The sequence below is a fragment of the Mustela nivalis genome (assembly GCF_964662115.1).
Source record: "Mustela nivalis genome assembly, chromosome: 15".
Lineage (NCBI taxonomy): Eukaryota > Metazoa > Chordata > Mammalia > Carnivora > Mustelidae > Mustela > Mustela nivalis.
The window spans coordinates 27,246,360-27,265,529 of record NC_139034.1 but is presented as its reverse complement, the minus strand read 5'-3'; the positions used below and the strand labels follow the sequence as shown (position 1 = coordinate 27,265,529).

Genomic DNA, 19,170 nt, shown 5'->3' with positions numbered 1-19,170 from the left:
TGAGAAGTCATATCTTTTATGTTAAAGACAACAAACATTTTGATCTCGAATGGTGACTGATACTCTGACAGGCAGGTGTTTACTGTAGAGAAGTCATGGTATTATTGCTTCTATACCCCTTCTTTGTTGTGTCCCTTTAGAAACTCGATGCTTCAAATATCAGATTTTATTGTACTTTTTTAAAGATTTTATTGATTTATTTGACAGAGATCACAAGTAGGCAGAGAGAGAGGAAGGGAAGCAGGCTCCTTGCTGAGCAGAGAGCCCAATGCGGGACTCCATTCCAGGACCCTGGGATCATGACCTGAGCCAAAGGCAGAGGCTTTAACCCACTGAGCCACCCAGGTGCCCCCAAATATCAGATTTTAAAATATCAGGCATTCGGTAAAATGGCTGTCCTGTAGGTACTCTTTGGTTTGGTAGCCAGTGTAAAAGGGCCCTCCTGCCAAGGCCAGGTTGTGTCTGTAAGATGAAGAAACCCCCCACTTTTGCAGGGTCATTATAGTGACTAAGTGAAAGAATATATGTAAGTTCTTGGCACTTGTTAGACACTCAGAAATTGGCAGGTGATACTGTTATTGTCAGTAGAGCTGCATTGGTCCATCCCTACTAACTCTGTTTTCACGATCAGAATGGGACACTGGTATTTTCTCTATCACGTCATTCCGCTCATGACGGGTCTCCTCTTGCCTACCACACTGCCAGCTCCTGGGCACAGGGACAGTGAGGTCCAGATTCAGGTTACTGATCTTTGTCTATCCCAGTCAGCTCTGTTCAACAGCCATGGGCACCCTCTGCCTCATTCTCTGGAACTGTGTAAGAAAAAACAAATTTTTATGGATTTTTATTTGATAATTGAGAAGCCATGAGATCTTGGCCAAACTACTCAACTTCATTGTGCCCGAGTTTACCCATATGTAAAATAGGGAGATGGAGTAGATGATATGAGCAGTTTCTTCTAACTGTGAAATTGTGTGATACGGTAATTCTGTGATGGTGTTGCCTGTGTGTGAGCAACCCTGGGAGATTTGCCTTCCTTATCACATGTGTGTATACTTTGATATAAGGGTGATTTCCTTCTCTTTTACATGTCACTTGGGAGTAATTCTGCCCTCCTTCCCAGCATTTGATTTCTTACAGAAAATTCATCTAGAACTTTGTTGTGGGTTTATAGTAAGCCACACTTCACCAAAAGGAGAACAGTAGTGCTCCGTACTTTTTTTAAGCTTGCATAAACTCACCCAGGTGACTTTCTTATAAGACCTCATGTGTTCTGTTGTTCTGTGATCACACTGAGACTGACTCTCTCCAGTCCAGCAGCTCTATTATGTCTGAGAGAGGTGGCCCAGGCCCTTTGGTAATAGGGACTTCTGGATGGTGGTGAACTTGGGGTTGGTGCAGGTGGGAAAGAAAGAGAGGGATGGAAGGAAATGGATAGTGGTTTTTTTTGTTGTTGTTTGTTTTTTTTAAAACAACTCAGGCATGCCTGTGTACAGTGGTAAACCTCTCCCCCTAGTGAGAACCACTGTTCTGGGCTGTGTTCTAATGTCTGTCCATACTTTCCAGCTTTGTCTGGGATGGGGAGAAGACAGTGTCACGTCTCTGTGGACCATGCTTTATCAATCTCCTTTATGATGCTTTATGGGTTATTTTCTTGTCTCTTGGCTTTTAGCGCATCAGAGCAGAGTGACGATGATCCTGTTTGTCCTGGAGCTGGAGTGGGTGCTGAGCACGGGGCAGGACAAGCAGTTTGCCTGGCACTGCTCGGAGAGTGGGCAACGCCTGGGAGGTTACCGTACCAGTGCCGTGGCCTCGGGCCTGCAGTATCCTTTGCTGAACAAAAATCCCTTGGTGGGAACTTAGCTGTTGTCTCCTTTCTTTCATGAAAAGTTTGGGTATGTGCAACTTGAAAGTTTGTTATTTGCTGAGTTGCCCTGCTAATTAAGATTCTCACTGACTTGACTGGTAACACAAATCATGGAGGGTCCTCACGGAGGTGGGTGAAAGTGAGGTGATTTCCCCCCAAATAACAGATCCTGCTGAGCAGCTTGTAAGGTGACTCTGACATCCAGACAGGGCCCAGTCCAGATTTCTGAGCCTCAGCTGTCATAAGGAATTCTGGAACAGGGAGATAAAACCATCAATGAAAGACAGCCTTTACCTACAGAAGTAATTTGCATACAGATATTAAGGTTGTGAAGAACCACCGGAATCCTATTTATTTTAAAATATTTATGGAGAAGCTACAGGGCCACAACCACAGGTTAGCTGGTATTTATACGGTAATAGTACAGACTTTGTTTCAGGTATAAGGCCCTTCCAGGATATGTAGAATGATACTAATTCTTATCCCCCAAGTTTCTAGACTTATACGCTGGGTGTGAATATCCCTTATGCTGGGTAATCCTCAAATCCAGCCCACTGGGCTGCAGCATACACGGGCTTGACTGTTGTGAAGCCCGGGGCGGTGATGCTGCTGTGTAAGGAACAGCAGGCCCTGGGCTTCTTGGTTTAAAAAGCAGAGAATCATTCTCCACCTTGTGATGAATGAGGGAATACATGGAAACAGATCACTTGTCAGCAAAAGCAGGAAGAAGTAGTAAGACTTGCTTTTCAAATGTTCATCTCATATTTATAAAATGCCTATTCAGTGATTCTCAACAAATCTGACAAAGTACTTTGCTGTCTCCTTGCAGACGGGCAACCGTAGCTGTATTTGTGTGTGTGTGTGTGTGTGTGTGTGTGTGTGTGTGTGTGTGTGTTAGCTAATGGTACTCCTCTTTTTCTTTCTTGTTTTCCTCACTTGGAAGAGCAAGATGATGAAACTAAGGATGGCCATCCTGGAAGGTTTTAAAAATGGCAAGTTGACAAGCAGGCCAGAAATGAGAGTGATAAGGAGCAGCAAACAGGATCAACTTATCTTTGAGAGGGTGATACCCCCTGTTAAGAAACCTGAGTTTACTTTCTAAAAGCCAGTTGACATAAGTCTAATGCCTAAAATATATGAACTCTCTTGTCGTAGTTGACTGATTTCTTACAGTATTAGAATTGGAAAGGCTCTTAGTGGTCATCTGGGTCAACTCCTCATTTTACAGATGAGTCAGCTGAAGCGCAGAAAGGGTCTCCTGCCTTATCTGCAGCCACCCTGCTAGTATGTCAGAAAGTCACCAGAACCCAGGTCTTCTGCCCTGCACTGCTGTTTTCTCCCATCATACCATGTTACCCTTTTGAGACCAGAATGGCGTCAATAGAATTTGTTCGTACTATGCCAGGTTCTACATCACTAGCTACGCCTAAAAGATACATCTTCTTTATTATTTAGCCAAGCCAAGGAATATAGAAAAAAGGCAGATCTTACCCTTAACAAGAAGAAGTTTACTTTTTAAGCTATCTGAAAATGAGAAACAACACGAATGCCCAGAATCGAAAGTCTCCGGACTGTGGTAGTCCCTGACCCTTCTCTTTAGGCATTTTCTAAAGTCACCTTCATTTTTCAGCTGTTTCCTTTGACCACACCATGTGGTTTACCAAGCTGAAAAAATCATGTGATCTGATATCAGAAGTGTGTGTGTATGTGTGTGCGTGTGTGTGTGTGTGTGTGTGTGTGTGTGTGTGTGTAAAAGCCTCTGGGTTCATTTCCCAGTGTAACCATCTAGTTCAGCCTTGCTGTTAATGGGGAGGGGAGCTTCAGGCTCTTCCAGAAGATTCCCTCACCTTCCACATTTTGCTTCTCCAGCTCCGACTTTGGAGCCACAGTGCCTGCCCTTACTCCTGATTTAAGAATGGCCTTACAGCCTTCTATCTCTGATAAGTTTCCGATGCTCTGTGCACAATGCGTAACTTCATGTTACTTTTTCAGAGGGTGTCGTATGGGAAACATGCTACTTTCCCAGAGCTGGAGGGTTTTTTCTGGAAGGTGCCTGGTGCACAGATTGTTAACAGTGTAAACATACTCATACAATGTTGGGGTTCACACTAAAATCCAACTTTTAAACACATTTCTTCATGGGAATCCTCCACCCCACCTCTTTCCTCTTCTTTCTGCCACCTGTCATACTTACAGGTTTCTTAAGGAAGAAGTTCTGCTGAAACAACGTAAAATATTCAGAATAATATCAGTACCCTAATGTCTCTTTCTAGTGGACAGTGGTGGTGTTACATAAGAAACTTCCACAGATGAACCACCTTTTTCCCATCTCCAACTCAAGCGGTCATTCATCCACATCAGCAACAGAGAAAAATCAGGTTGAGTTAGCCTTTTTTTCCCTTTGTTCCGGCCTCACAGGGGAGGGGGAGAAGTACTGTGGAAATAACCAAAATTCAAGTAGAGAAATAAAGGAAGACAAAGAGACTGACCTTTCAAAAATCGAATTACCAGATCCTGAATAACCTCAAAATCTTTGGTTGCTTTGGCTAAAGGTCTGAAGCTGCAAGCATTGAGAGAGCTAGAACAGTAACGACAGTAACTGAAAGGAAGAGAGGAGAGCGAGGAGCAGAGGAAAAAGAAAAATGTCTTAATTTGCAGTTCCCCAAAGTTTTATTTAGTGCTTCTACATAATGTTACTTTGCTCACTCTCAGAACAATAATTAGAAGTAAAAACCAAAAGACCAAATTCCCAATTTTCACAGTGTAGAAACCAAGGCTCAGAAAGGTTAAGGGACTGCCAGAACCAGGATTAGAACTTGGGTATTACCATCTTTCCACTAGCCCTTTGAACACCTAAATCCAGCAGAGTGGAGGTATTTCCCAAAAGTCACCTGGCAGGTTGATGTTAGGAAATTTAACTGTTTTCCTTCGTCCCTTTACTTCCTAGTATTTAAATTTGTGAATACTTAAGCGTCAGCTTTTAGTATTGTCATTTGACTGTGTTTCAATCCCGTTTTTCATGCTTCTGCAGAAATAATTAAGGTACTCTCCATTTCAAGATTCTATTCGTGTTGTAGGTATTTCCAGGATGTCACCCTATAAAGGACAAGGTCTTTTCACCAGGAAGTCTCTTAGATCTATTCATATTCAGGGCAAGAGTACTGGAAAGCTATAAGATTATCTTGATTTTTATATTAATGACGGTCATGCTGGCTTTGAGGTTGTACTATAATTTTATTATTTCAGTTCTCTTTCAAATAGCTTTTGCTGCATTTATATTTTTTTACGAGACTGCTACTGTTCACCTGCCATCATAAAGACTGTCGGGTATCAGAGTGCGTTTGTTTCTTTATCTGTGTCCTTATAATTAATCTAGGTAAATGTAAGGTGATCTTAGTCCACATCAATCTTAATGTTGTTTTACGTATATCTCCCTTGTTCTTGAGACTGGGAGAATCTGTGGTGTCTTGTTCTTCACTTTTAAAAAAATGTTTTATGATGAAAATTTTCAAAACATGCACCATCTGGGAGAAGAGGCTGTAATGGACACTCACATACTCTCCAGATCCAAGATTGATTCTTCAATCTTTTTGGCTTTCTCTCTCTCCTTGCTGGAGTATTCAGAAACAAATTTCAGACCTAATGTCATTTCATCCTTACCAACTTCATTGTGCGCCACTGAAAAATACAGAATTTTTCAGTAGTCACGATGCTATTATGACTCCTAAAAATTTATAACCATTACTTGATACTATAGAATAATTGATCCATTTTCACATCTCACTTACTGGCTTTTTCCAGTGAGTTGATTTGAAATCGGGTCCAGACACAGTTCGCAAATTGACGATGGTTGTCCTATCCTAAATCTCTCAGTCTAGAGCAGTGATCTCCTCCTTCCCCCCACCTTTTTTTAAAAAAGATTTTTATTTATTTATTTGACAGAGATCACAAGTAGGCAGAGAGGCAGGCAGAGAGAGAGGAGGAATCAGGCTCCCTGCTGAGCAGAGAGCCCGATGCGGAGCTCAATCCCAGGACCCTGGGGTGATGACCTGAGCCAAACGTAGACGCTTTAAGCCACTGAGCCACCCAGGCACCCCTCCCTTTTTTTTTAAATCCTCCTATAACTTGTTGGAGGTACAGAGTCCATGTTCCTGGAGGCAGCCCCGCGTTTTGAAGTGATCTGTGCTTCTTCATGATGTCATTTCATCACTTCTACCTATACTTCTCCCGTGGTTTTTTTTGTAAGCTGGGGGTTACCTCTACAGTCTTGGTTCAGTTCAGATCCAGCTTGTGGTTGTGCTGTCTGGTTCCTAGTGCTTGCAGCAGGAGGCACCTAAGTGATGGGTTGTCCCCCCTTGCCATCAAGGCCCATATTGGTCAGTTTTTCAGGTGGTGACCCCGGGGTTGCTGTGGCACTTGACCCGCTCATCAGCCTTGCCTTTATTGGTCTCTCCTGAACCAGTTCTTTTGTTAGGGTCACAAAAATGGCGATTGTGTAATCAGATCATTTACTCCACATGTGTTATTTGGAATTCTTTATAAAGTAGAACTTTCCCTCATTTAACTAGGGCTATTTGAGATACATTTAGTATGGGAAAAGCAACATAAATTCTTAATTATCTTTAATTGCTCATTTTCAGAGTGGAGATTCAGTGCCCTGGTTACCTCCAGTAGGTGTCTTTTTTTTTTTTTTTCTTTTTGAGCATTATTATAAACTCCTTTTTTTTTTTTAAATTTATTTGACAGACAGATCAGAAGTAGGCAGAGAGGCAGGCAGAGAGAGAGAGGAGGAGGAGGCAGGCTCCCTGCTGAGCAGAGAGCCCGACGTGAGGCTTGATCCCAGGACCCTGGGATCATGACCTGAGCCGAAGGCAGAGGCCTTAACCACTGAGCCACCCAGGCGCCCCTATTATAAACTCCTTTAAGGTTTTTTTTTTTTTTTTTTAATATATCCAGTTGGTTTCAGTAATTTGCCTTTTTTGATGGTAGTATTGTCCCATTGTTGGCCAGTAAGCGTTCCATCATACTGGCTCCAGTGTCGTTTGCTATAATCTCACTTGCTTTTTTTTTTTTTTTAAGATTTTATTTATTTATTTGACAGAGATCACAAGTAGGCAGAGAGGGAAGCAAAAGGAGGATTGGGGGGGAGAAGCAGGCCCCCCGCTGAGCAGAGAGCCCAATGTGGGGCTCCATCCCAGGACCCTGGAATCATGACCTGCGCCAGAAGCAGAGGCTTTAACCCACTGAGCCACCCAGGTGGCCCCCCTCTTGCTTTTGATAGAGAGCCTTTGATACAACATGTCTTAACCTCATCTTGTATTTTCCTGTCCCTGTCCTGAATTAGCCATTTCTTTTAGTGAGGAGTAGCATTCAGAGATAGCTAGGGAATATATGTGTGTATATTTCTGAAAAGAAAATTAAATATTTCATATAATAAATTCAGATTTAACATTACAGGGTTTCTACTTCATTTTGTACTTGATTCTTTTACCTTGAGCTGAAAATTTTGTCTTCTAAAACATTAGCATATCTACTTTATCCTGTGGTACATTTAAGCTGTTTCAAAATAATAATAGCAGTATTATAGCAACAAGACTACGGAATGAGATTTTAGATTTCCTTGCAGTTCTCCTTGTCCTCAGAATACATTCTCCCAAGGATGTACAGTTGAAACACTATTTTAGAGTCACTTGAATAATTCTGTTAACTGTGGTTATATCACCAACTTGGTAGTTAGGTTCATTGATTTTACTTTGTTGTCAATTTGGGGGATTTTTTTCTTTTAAATTTATACATATTTTTAATATGTAAAATAATGACATGATTCCAGAATGGAAACTATGACAAGAGAAGTCTCATTACCATTCCTGTCCCTTCAGCTCGATTCTCCCTTCTCCATAGGCAGCCACTTGTGTGAGATCTTGATTTATCATTCCAGAGCTTCCTTTTGTAAAATAAGTCTGCCCCCCCACCCCCCTCTCTGCAAGACACACACACACTTCTCTAGCCCTCTCTTTCTTAGGCAAAGATAGTGTAGCTTAAATACCTTGGCTTGTTTTCCCCACTTTATAATATACCCTGGAAATTTCTCCATGTCTGTTTGCTTATGATATGGAGCTCCTTTCCCCCCCAATATTGCATGGGCATGTCCTAGTTAATTCAGTAAGTGCCATTTTGTTGGAATTTTTTTGTTGCCTTCAAACTTTAGCTATTTAAAATAGTGTGGCCCAAATAGCCTCCAGCATGCATTTTGTACTTTGGCCAGTGTATCTCTGGGATAGATCTCTAGATGTGGCATTACTAGGTGTTATCAACCCCACAAGCTAGTTAGAGACTCAGTGCCTTAGGTTTGTACTGCAGCCTCTCTCTGACAGGTACTGAAATTCTGGACTAAGTAGGAAAGCAGGTATTTGGCATAAACCATATTCTATGTACAGTTAAGGCACAGGGAGCCACTCTTGTCTGCTAAAGGTGGGACCCTCCAGAAATCCACGTTGTGAGACACCAGCCTAGCCTTGTAAGCAGTCTTTCGAAGGCGAGCATTCAGGTCTGCTTTGACTCACACATTTTCATTTTCATATACCGTTTTCATTTTCATCTCCCATTTCTTCTTGAACTTTGTGTTCATACATTTTACCCATTTCTGTTAGGTTTGTGTTTGCTTTCTTCTTGATTTTTCTTTTTGTGTTAGGGATTTTGCCTTTTAAGTTACTAATATTTTTTCCAGTTTGTCTTTTGGCTTTGCTGCTGATATCTGTTTGTTGTTGATGTTTCTAGACTTGGCCGTTTTGTTCCTGGGGTCTGTTTGTCTGTTTATGCACCGATACCACATTTCTAATTACAGAGATTTTGTAACATGTTCTATTATCTGGTAGGGCTAACTTCCCCTATCACATACCACATTGTTCTTATTTTCAGAGTATTCCTGGCTCTTCTTTTTTATTTAGTTTTTATATGAACATAAACTTCCCCAGCACTGAGAGAGAGGAAAAAAAAAAAAAAGCTCTGTTATTTTTATAGGGATTATGTTAAATTTATAAATTAATGTTATAAGGAATGACATTACCATGTGATGTCTTACTGTCCCATAATATGCATCTTTTACTTCATTGTGTCTACTTTTGTATCTTTTAGTGTTAACATCCAAGCTTTCTAAATATGGGATTCACATGTTTCTTGGGTGTATGTATGTATGTATGTATGTGCGTACTTAAATTCCTCCACTCAATTTTGAGAAACGATCCTTAATGTTTCCATGATAGATTTGATGTTGAAACCCGGCATGTGTTTATTGGTGACCAATCAGGCCAAGTAACCATCCTCAAACTGGAGCAAGACAGCTGCACCCTGGTTACAACATTCAGAGGACACACAGGTAGGACTGCAAGCCGTATCTCCACATGCTGCACTCACGGTGACATATCACCGGCCGCCTGTTCTGGCGTTCGGTTGCCATGTTGTGAAAGTGACAGAGTACAGTGTGCTCAGATAGGAATGATACATTTAACTGATTTCAGAATGGTTCAGTAAGATACAGTGTCAGAAATTTTCCACAATTTTCAGTGCACACACAAAAAAGGAGCCAGTCTGTTTCAGACCTGTTGGTGATTTGGTTCTGTGTCCTGTCGCACTGGAGAAAGCTAGTGTTGGCGTATGTTGATGAGACATTGTTTAAGGCCATGTGGCGACTGCACAAACCCCGAAGGCTGAAAAGATAGCTGCCTCAGTTTGTCCTTTCCATCCTTGGAGCGAGAAGATGGTGTACAAGACAGACTCCCCCACTTCTAAGACAAGTGAAATAAAAAAATATGTTCATTGTGTATCTAGGCTACATAAAAAGGTACAGGTTCCTTTTTGACGACTTCTGGGCTCTTCTATTATTTAGGATTTGTTTGTTGGGGAGAGAATCAGGATCTCAGGATCATATAAGCAAGGTAATATAAAATAATCCATGCTTAGCCTCTGAAACACTTGAATAGTTGATAATGATTCAGGCTTTTATTTTTTTTTTTTTAAAGATTTTATTTATTTACTTGACAGACAGAGATCACAAATAGGCAGAGAAGCAGGCAGAGAGAGAGGAGGAAGCAGGCTCCCTGCCGAGCGGAGAGCTTAATGTGGGGCTGGATCCCAGGACCCTGGGATCATGACCTGAGCCAAAGGCAGAGGCTTTAACCCACTGAGCCACCCAGGTGCCCCAATAATAATTCGTTTTTACTAGTATTTTTAATATGTGATGTTGACCCTGGGAAATGAGTCACTGCCTATTTTCATGGTTCTTAATGGGCTTTTTATGTCTCCTGCAGATTACCAACTTATGAGTTAGTACAGAATAAGGTTCATACTGAGTTTAGATGGCATATAAGAATACAAGTAGGTGAATAGGGATGTAAAATGGGACAGTACCTATCATAAGGGATTTCCTCAGGGGGGAAAAAAGGAATGCATAAAGAAGAAATTGAATCCAGGGGAAAAGAGTCCTAAAATATAAATTTAACTATCTTTGTTTTCTGGGAAGAACAACACATAGAAGCATCCACTGTGGATAGGACCCAGGTCTTTCCTGATTGGGTTTCTCTTTTTAGCCACCTATACCTTGGGTAAGCCTGGCCTGATAGGGACCCAGAACTGTTCCCACCACAGGAACCTTAAACTTCTTTGTTTCACTGCTGACTCAGTCTTCTAATCTTTAGCTTTTGTAAACCCTGCCTCTGGCCCCATTTGCTCTTGTTGGTGTTAACCAGTCAGTCTTCAGTCCCTCATTCCCCCATGTCTGCGCCCCATCCTCTCTTGCTTTCCAGAGGGGTGTCACTTCAGCCACGAGCCACCTAGTGCTCTTGGTTCAGGTACCCTGGTGCTTCCTGGAAGGACAAGTGCCCCATTCACACTGTCCCCATGGAGCTGCGGCAAGTTGCACGTAAGTCTCAGGCCACCATTACCACTGCCCATTCAGCATCCCAGTCCACCTGCCAGTGCCGCCTCAGTCCCTCCACACAGCCCCTCCACAGTCCCTCCATACTCCCCGGGACTTCTCCAGACCTTCACTGCTCTCCCTGAGCCCCTGCCCCCTCCCCCAGCTCCTCCTTCAAGGAAGAATAGAGGTGATCAGATAGAAGCTTCAGAAATGTTCTTCAGAGCGCCTGGGTGGCTCAGTCAGCTAAACATCCAACTCTAGATCTGATCATGATTTGGAATCGAGCCCCAGCTCCTCGCTCAGTGCTTGAGATTTCTCTCTCTGTGTCCCGTTCTGCCCCACCCCCCCCCCATACCCCTGTGTGCTCTCACACTCTCTCTCAAATAAATAAATCTTTTTTAAAAACATTTTTTTTCTTGCTTGTCCTATATTCCTCCCCAGTAAACACACTTCCTCTACCCCTTCCTCATCTCGGGCCCTCCTGCCTCACTGAGGAGTCTCCTGTCCTCTGGCCCGGGGCCGATTCTCCTGGGGTCTCCACATCAAAAACTCTTCCCTTTGTCTCCCTTTGACTCACTCATTCTTCTCAGTGTCTTAACGTGCTTAAATGTTTTGGCTTTCTCTTCAACCAACAGAACCCTCTCAATCCTGTATCCTGTTGAGGCAGTTTTTGTAACAGCTGTGCTGCTTTTTTCTTTTCTTTTTTTTTTAATTATGGTAAAATGTACATAATCGAAAACTCACCGTTTTCATCATTTTTAAGCTTGCAGCTCAGCGGCATTAAGGACATTCATACAACATCTATACAACATTTTCTGTCTTATAAAACTGCAGCTCTGACCCCATTAAACACTAACTCCCATGCCCCCACCCCCAGCCCCTGGCAGCCACCATTCTACCTTCTGTCTCTATGGATTTGCCTGCTCTGGGTGCCTCACAGGCATCCTGCAGGTTGCGTGGTTTTGTGACTGGCTTCTTTCACTTGGCATGACGTCTTCATGTGGTGGCAAACAACAAGGCTTTTTCAAAGAATGTCATTTTCCGGCTGCTTCAAATTCTTCACCTCTCATTTGCCTTCCACCCATCTGCAGTTTGGCTTGTCTCTCGCTCCTCTGACACTGCTGTCCCCAAGGTGGCTGGTGACCCGCTGGTTGCTGTATCCAGTGGACGTGTTTTTAAACCATATCATACTTAACCTTCCGCAGCGTTAAACATCGTGGCCCTTCCTTCTTGCTTGTAACAGCCCTCCCTTTGGCTTCCATGACACAGTCTCTCCCAGTTTTCTTCCCCTTCTCTGACTGTTCTTAGTGATCTTTTTTGGTGAGTTCTGCCCTGGACCCTGGTCTCTTTACACGCATTGCTCTCCCTACTTGATCGCAGCCACTACTCCCTATCGTAGAAATAAAAGGTACAGTTATTTCCTCAGATTCTTTACAGCCCGGTGAGAGACAGGAACCAAAAAGTGACAGGGCGGCAGAGGCAGGGGGAAGCCGGTACAGGGCACTTCCAGGAACACAGAATGAGCACTTAGTTCAGACAGGTTTGGGAGTCTGTCAGGAAGGCCTTCTCAGCAGAGGTGTTGCTTAACCTCAGATATTTGGGAAGGAATGAGCATTGAGTTCATGAAAAAGAAGTGAGGCGAGCACTCCAGGCGGAGAAAACCAGTGTCGTCCAAGGCATGGAGATCTGCAGGAGTGTGCTCTCCTGGGAACTTCAGTAACTCCTTTTGGCTGGCATACTGAGTCTGAGGTGGCGGGCCGCCAGGAAGGAAGCGAGAGTCCATTTGGATCACTGAGGCAGTAGCCTGACGTCAATGCGAAACTGTAAAAGAGTTTTAAGCAAAGATGTTAACCTGGTCAGAATTTAAAAGATTGTTCTGGCAGCAGAATAGAGAACATAATTGGAAAGCTAGTAGGAAACTGCCCCTCCGAATGTGGCAGGAGGAATGGGAAAGCCAGGAGTGGATGGGCCCAAGGTGAAATTTTGGTGCTGAGTTCGGCATGCCGATGACCTGACTGGGTAGTTCCCAGACTTGGTTTAGTCAGAGGCGGCTTCTAGCCTGACTCCTTGGTAGGCAGCCATTCACTGTATGGCTGAGAGTGGTGGTGCTCTGAGCTCCCTGTTGCTGCCTCTAGGCCAGAAAAGGGGCGTAGCTGTTTCTTACTGCTGCGTGGGGAGCCAAAAGTGGCCCAAGGGTTTCCTGTCTTCTGGGTTAGTCCGAATAATAAAATGTCAACTTGGCATTATGCCTTACCTTTCTCAGAGTTTAAAGCATTCTTTTATGACTTTATCATGAAGTATCTTTGAGGAAGACCAGATGTGGCCCAGGAACGTTGCTAATTAACAGGAGGGCAAATGTATCAGGTCACATAGTCAGCTTACTACTGTTATCTATAGACACTGGTTTGCACCCACCGCCAGTCTGACAGCATAGTTCGTTCATCTGTAGCCAGAGCAGGGATGTCTACGAGATTCCTTGATGATGCAGACATATTGTTGAGCTCCTCCTCTCCATCCTGGGCTCTGAGAGGTCCCAAACTCTGGGAAAAGGGGTTTTGTAAGGATTAGTCTCATTCCCTTACCCCCTAAACAAAGACTTTAAGATGAACCCAGATCCATTAAAGAATGATATTGGGGGTCTTATCAGTCCAGATCCAAACTCAGAAGCACGCAGGCTGGTATGTATACAGAGTCCTAACCATTCATCCATCACTCTCTCTTACAGTACAGAAGGTCATATAAAAATGTGGGTTAGAGATGGCATTGGCCTAATACCACAGGCCAACATAGCATTTACTAATCCATGGGGACCCGGGAAACTAGTTTTATGTTCCTTTGCTCCCTCTGCTGGTTTTATTTCTGGAACTAAATGCTAGGTATCATAGTTCTTTGCTATTTCTGCAGAAATCAGAAAATACTTCTACCAAAAAGTCCTACTGACTTGAACAAAGGCAGAGGGGAGAATCAGATTTTAACCGTTGGAAATCCATAGTATCAGTAAAGTAACTTTTTTCTTTTATGTCTAAGGGTTATTTTGATAAGTATGAATGTACTAAAAACAGAAGGGGTTGAATAGAACTTGCCAAAGCACACTATTTAACAAAAAATTAAACACAGACTTGTTCATTAACTATTAGGGAAATTATTGAAAGTTACAGTGTAACTATAACAAAAATAACTGAAACAAAGAGAGGCATAGTTCAGTGCCAATACGCAAGTTCAAATCATTAAGCTGAAAACTTGATTTTTGTTTATGGTGAAGGCTTTCCCATCTAGTAGACGCAGATTTGCATCGTTAGCCCTCCGCGTGATGAGTGCTGGGATAGAGGGGTGGATCAGACAAACATAATGCTCGCCTACTCAGCTTGCAGTCGTGGAATGCGATCATTAAACCAGTAAACACAGGTAGTTCCTCAAAAGGTTATGAGTGCAGCAAGTATCGCGATGCCCCAGTGCCCTCAGAGGCTGCTTCGGAAGCAAAGAAGAAGAGGGCTTCCCTCTCCAGGGCGCTAATGGGAGATTTCCAGGGAAGTGGTGTTTGAATGAAACCTTAAGGAAAAAGAGGAGTTACCCAGGGGATGAGATCATAATAGGCCCCAGGTGTGTGAAACAGGTATTTGGAAGGGAGTGGGCAAGTGTGAGCAGCCGTATGGCCACCTGTGGGTGGTGTGGAAAGCCAGAGGCGAGGAGTAGAGGTTGAACTCCCAGGCGATGTGAGTGAAGAACGACGGCCATTGTTCTCACAGTGCCTGAGAACAATCAGAGATCATCAGTGATGATCACACGACATCACACATCACACATCAGTGATGAAGTATGAGCAGGGCGGCGGCCTGCTTTCCATTCTAACAAGTCAGTGTGGCAGCGGTGGCACTGGATTGCGGGGGGACGAGAATGGATGTGCAGAGGTGCAGAGACCATTTTGAAGGATGGCTGCTGACAGAGCCCCACTTGTTTGGACTGGGAGGATGGCCGTGGGCGTGGCGGGAGGCCTTTTTAGGAGATCAAGTGGCACTTGGCTTTTGGGTGGGGCATCCTGGGTTTCTCTTGGGAGCATTTGGGTGGATAGTGATGCTGTTTGCTGACACCAGGAGCACTGGAGGTTCGAGCGGTCTGGGGAGAGAGAGATCCCGGTGCTTGGAGATGCCCCTGGGGAGGCGGCAAGGAGACAGCAGCATGTCTGTTGGTAGATTTCGGGAACAAGGGGTTGCCTGCAGGTAGAGCACGTTCAGCTTTACAGCAGCCTCTTCACTTCAGCAAAATGCAGCAGCTGAAAGGTCAGAGATTTAATTCAAGAGACCTTGTGTTCTCTTGAACACAGGACTTGCTTCCTCGCTCTCCTGTCGTCACAGGAAGCCCGCACACCTTCTTCACCTTGTAGGTGGGATGGCAGGCTCTGGGCGAAGTGCCCCGTCACACCAGTAAGGACAAACCCAGCCATTTCCAGCCCCAACTTGGCAACACTTCACATAGTCTCTAGCTTTTGCAAGATACGTTGTAAAAGCCTCTAAAAAATGAGTTCACTGTGCGTTTTTGTGACACGTATTAAATTGCTAAAAGTTTTCCTACTCTTTGATCTGATGCATGTTTGGGAATCTCTTCTAACTAAATAGGAACATGATCAAAGATTTACAAATAAAAATGTTCATCTTAGCAAAATTTATAATAATTAAAAGTTGGGAAAAAATGTAACAGTAAGTGAAATAAGGTACATCCGTGTGTTAGGATATTATGTAATTTTTCATTTATGAGAAAATAGAATATTTTATTATGACAAAAACATTTATTTTTAAGAGTAAATTCATTTCTGTTGGAAACTGCTTTAGCAGTCCTATATTATGCAGGTCAAAGGTAGGTAAAAGACACCACGAAATGAGGGGGAGTAGAAAAATGGAGGAATCTAAAGGGAAGTAAAATGAAATAGAAGAAATGATGTTTGTGATTTGAAATATCATAAATCCAGAAACCCACACCCACTGTAGCCCCTCACTGTTGTTCTCCGACCTATATATGGAGAGCAAGGAGGACACTGTGGGTGAGGACTGTGCCAAGGTGCGGGTCTGCGCTGCTCTGGAATGCAGGCTTGCTGGTGGGGGTTGCCTTTCTGTGCTGCCCAAAGCATCTGTAAGGACTGTTCAGGAAGGTATCTGCTGAGGGCTGCTGGAACACTCTCCTGGGAAGGAAGAGGCCATTCTGTCAGCAGCTCTCCTCTCCAGTCCTCTGTGCTCTCCACACCCCCCCACACCCCCATGAATCAGTGTGCTACCTTCCCATTGGCCCCCATCTCAGGGCTCTGCCAGACGCTCTGCAGTGATGGCTTATTAATCTTCTTTATTGTCTCCCATTACTCTCTGCCATGCAACTCACAGGCAGGTGCGTAAACATTTATTAAGCACCTACTGTGTACCAGGCACTGGGTACTGCTTGAATACTAAGATACAGAATGTAAAGTCTCCTGTAGGAAATATATATCTGATAATGTTCCAATGCAGTGGTTGAGTTTGAGGACAGAAACACACACAGCAGTGGGAACCTCACTTGAATTGAGAGTGTTGGGGAAGGCTTCCTGTAGCAGACAGCACCTGAGCTCCACCTTGAAGAAAGGGTTACTTGAGTGATCAAAGGTAAGTCGGGCACTACAGGCAGAGGGAGTAGCCCCGTGTTCCATGAGAGAATGCCCCACCAAACACAGCATGCATGCCCTTCTTGTTCTCCAGACTAATCCCACGATCTTAGGCTCCGTTTATGTTGAAGTAGGATCTGAGTCTTGATTTGATTATATCCACGGAGCTTACCCTGGTGTCTGCCTTGTGGAAGATGCAGAGTACATGCCGGTTGCACTGATTTGCACTGAGCGCTATGGTTTGTGCTTTATACCCCAGCCTCCAAGAGACACCATTGTTAGGACATGTACCTAGAGCTGGGATGGACCTCAGGAGTTATTTGTTGTTCTCCCCAGTCCCCTCCTCCTCCCCATCTTGAAGCTTTTTCTTCCATTTTTTCAACTCTTAACTGAAGCGCGTTGGAAGACCCTGAGCCCTTGGGGTGTTCACAAGCTGATCCAGGACCACTTGGGTTTGGTGGTAACATGGCCTTGGTTTCGTTCAACGTGAGACAGCTCTTTGGTCTTCCTTGGTCTTTCATGACCTTGGCGTTTTTAAGTACTAGCCAGAAGGTCCTTCCATTTGAGTTTGTCTGTTGTTTCCTCATGGTTAAATTCAGGTGATGCATTTTTTATAAGAATATCATAGAAGTGATGTTATGTCCTTCTCAGTGGATTGTGTCAAGAGGCACATTATACTGATTTATCCTGTTTCTGGTGATGTTAATGTTGATCATTTGGTTAAGGTAGTGTCTGCCAAATTTCTCCACTTTAGTCAGCCTTTGTAATTCAGAAGTATTTTACAAGGAAGTATTTTGAAACTGTATAAATACTGTTTCTCATCATATTTCTGATAGTAATTTTACTATCCACTGAGACTCCATTGATGACTTACTAGAAACAATTGACTGTGGTGTTTGCCAGATTGTGCTTTTTCTAGTCATTATCTCTTCTACAATTTTGGTTGGAATTTTTTTATAAGGAAAAGCTTTACTTCTCCCCCATATTTATTTGTTTTTTCCATTGTTTATACCAATATGGATCACGAGTTCTTAATTATTTCTACGTGTGAGAATTTTACTACCACTCAACTTTCTTGCTCAAATTGTCCCGGATTTGACCAATGGGACACTGGCTTCTTCATGCTGGCTTTTGTGACTTTTTGACTGTCCCTTCACTTTTTTTTTTTTTTTTTAAGATTTTATTTATTTGAGAGAGCATGAGAGAGAGAGAGAGATCACAAGTAGGGGAGAGGAGCAGGGGGAGAATCAAGGAGCCTGATGCAGGGACTCGATCCCAGGAACCTGAGCCAAAGGTAGATGCTTAACCGACTGAGCCACCCAGGCTTTCTGATACCACATGATGTTCCTGGCACATCTTGCATACTCTGTGCCTCAGTCCTAGAATTAACCATCCATTCAGCCGTTGTTTCTTTCATTGAAGAAAAGATAATATATAGAAGCCAGAATCTGGGTGCTCTGTGTGCACCCGTTGGTGGGATGATCGTAGCTTCTAGGCCCTCTCAGTAGACAGAGCTAGGAAATGTCCCCACACATCTCTAACTATTTCTGTGTCTTCTGTGTTTGTGTGTGTGTACACACACATAAGTTCATACCGATGCTTCCAATTCCATTCTAACACCAAAGAGTTTATTCTAACCTCCCCCCGCCCCAACAGCTGTAGCTATGATGATAGTGAGAAACTCAGCTCTCGTTATCCTCCATGTATTTACTTGCTCAGTCCTAAAATAAACATGGAATAGCTGCAGAATTGCTGACCTACATAACCCATATACAGACCTACTAACTAAAGTACTATGTTTGTGTACAAATCTTATATTTTGCCTTAGGCTGTATAGTCCAATTACTGTTTTCCAAAGAACTTTTGTCAGTTCTCCCCCTGCCCCGCTTCATTGTGGTTGCATCATTCATTTGTTATACAGTTAGGTTCACTAGTTTCTGTTCATATTCTATTTTGGGTCCATACCCTACCTCCCACCAAACATACCCCTTGTTGATTTTATTTACTTATTTTTGAGTATGTGAAACATTAATATGGTCCCAAAATACAGAACCAAACCAAAAAAATATACTCAGAATTAAGTGCCACTCTGCTTCATCCCCTCTCTATTGCTATTCCTGTGCACCTGCTGAAGGTAGCTGAGCTCATTCATTTCTTATTTGCAGTTTTTTCTTAGATGAAAGGTAGCACAATGTAGCTATTGTTTTGGTGCTTTGCCTTTTTCACTTTGCAGTGTATCCTGGAAATCCCTTGCTGTCCTCCTAAGTGATCTTGTTCATCGTTTCTCCTAGCTGCAGAACACTGAGCGAGTACACCATAGTCCACTCACCCACTGTCTTCTGTGAGCATTCTCCTTTTGCATATGTATCTTCTTATTACTCCGTGGGGATGGGGACAGTATCTTCAAGATAAATTCCTGGGAGTGAGATTGCTGGATTAAAAGCCAAGTGCAGGTGGTGTTTGTTGTACGTGGCCTTCCCTGATGTGCTAGTTTGCAGTCTCATTAGCAATGTCTGAGAGTGCCTTTTGCCCCCATAGGCGTTCCATGAAAATACGTGTCATGCTTTTCCATTTTCTAGGCCAAGAATTTTGGTAGTGGTTCATGCAAGGATGGTAGTAGTTAAGGTGGTGAGAAGTGCTTAGACTTCAGATACACTTTTGGAAAAAAACAATTCAGAATGTACAATAGATTGCTTTGGTTGGTGCACTGGTTTTCCAACCAGGGTCCTCTCCAGTTCTGTCTAAGTACTACGCATCAGTGTTAAC

At 43.3% G+C, this 19,170-nt stretch overlaps 1 protein-coding gene across 6 annotated transcripts in view; it reads left to right on the top strand.

The window, feature by feature from the left end:
- The window catches only part of WDFY2 (WD repeat and FYVE domain containing 2), a 182,206-nt gene that overhangs the window by 133,508 nt on the left and 29,528 nt on the right, over positions 1-19,170 (top strand). For 4 of the 6 annotated variants that reach the window (XR_014303185.1, XR_014303186.1, XM_082700538.1 and 1 more), the window contains exons 5-6: positions 1,673-1,823; positions 9,130-9,242. The exons of 1 other annotated variant lie outside the window; for it this stretch is intronic. Coding sequence is in view for 3 of the 5 variants with exons in the window: in XM_082700538.1 (XP_082556664.1) it covers positions 1,673-1,823; positions 9,130-9,242 (264 nt within the window). In the remaining 2 variants the exon portion in view is untranslated. Of the gene's footprint in view, positions 1-1,672; positions 1,896-4,140; positions 4,241-9,129; positions 9,243-19,170 lie in introns of those variants that run through there. One more of the 6 variants, XM_082700541.1, reaches the window with a different exon arrangement.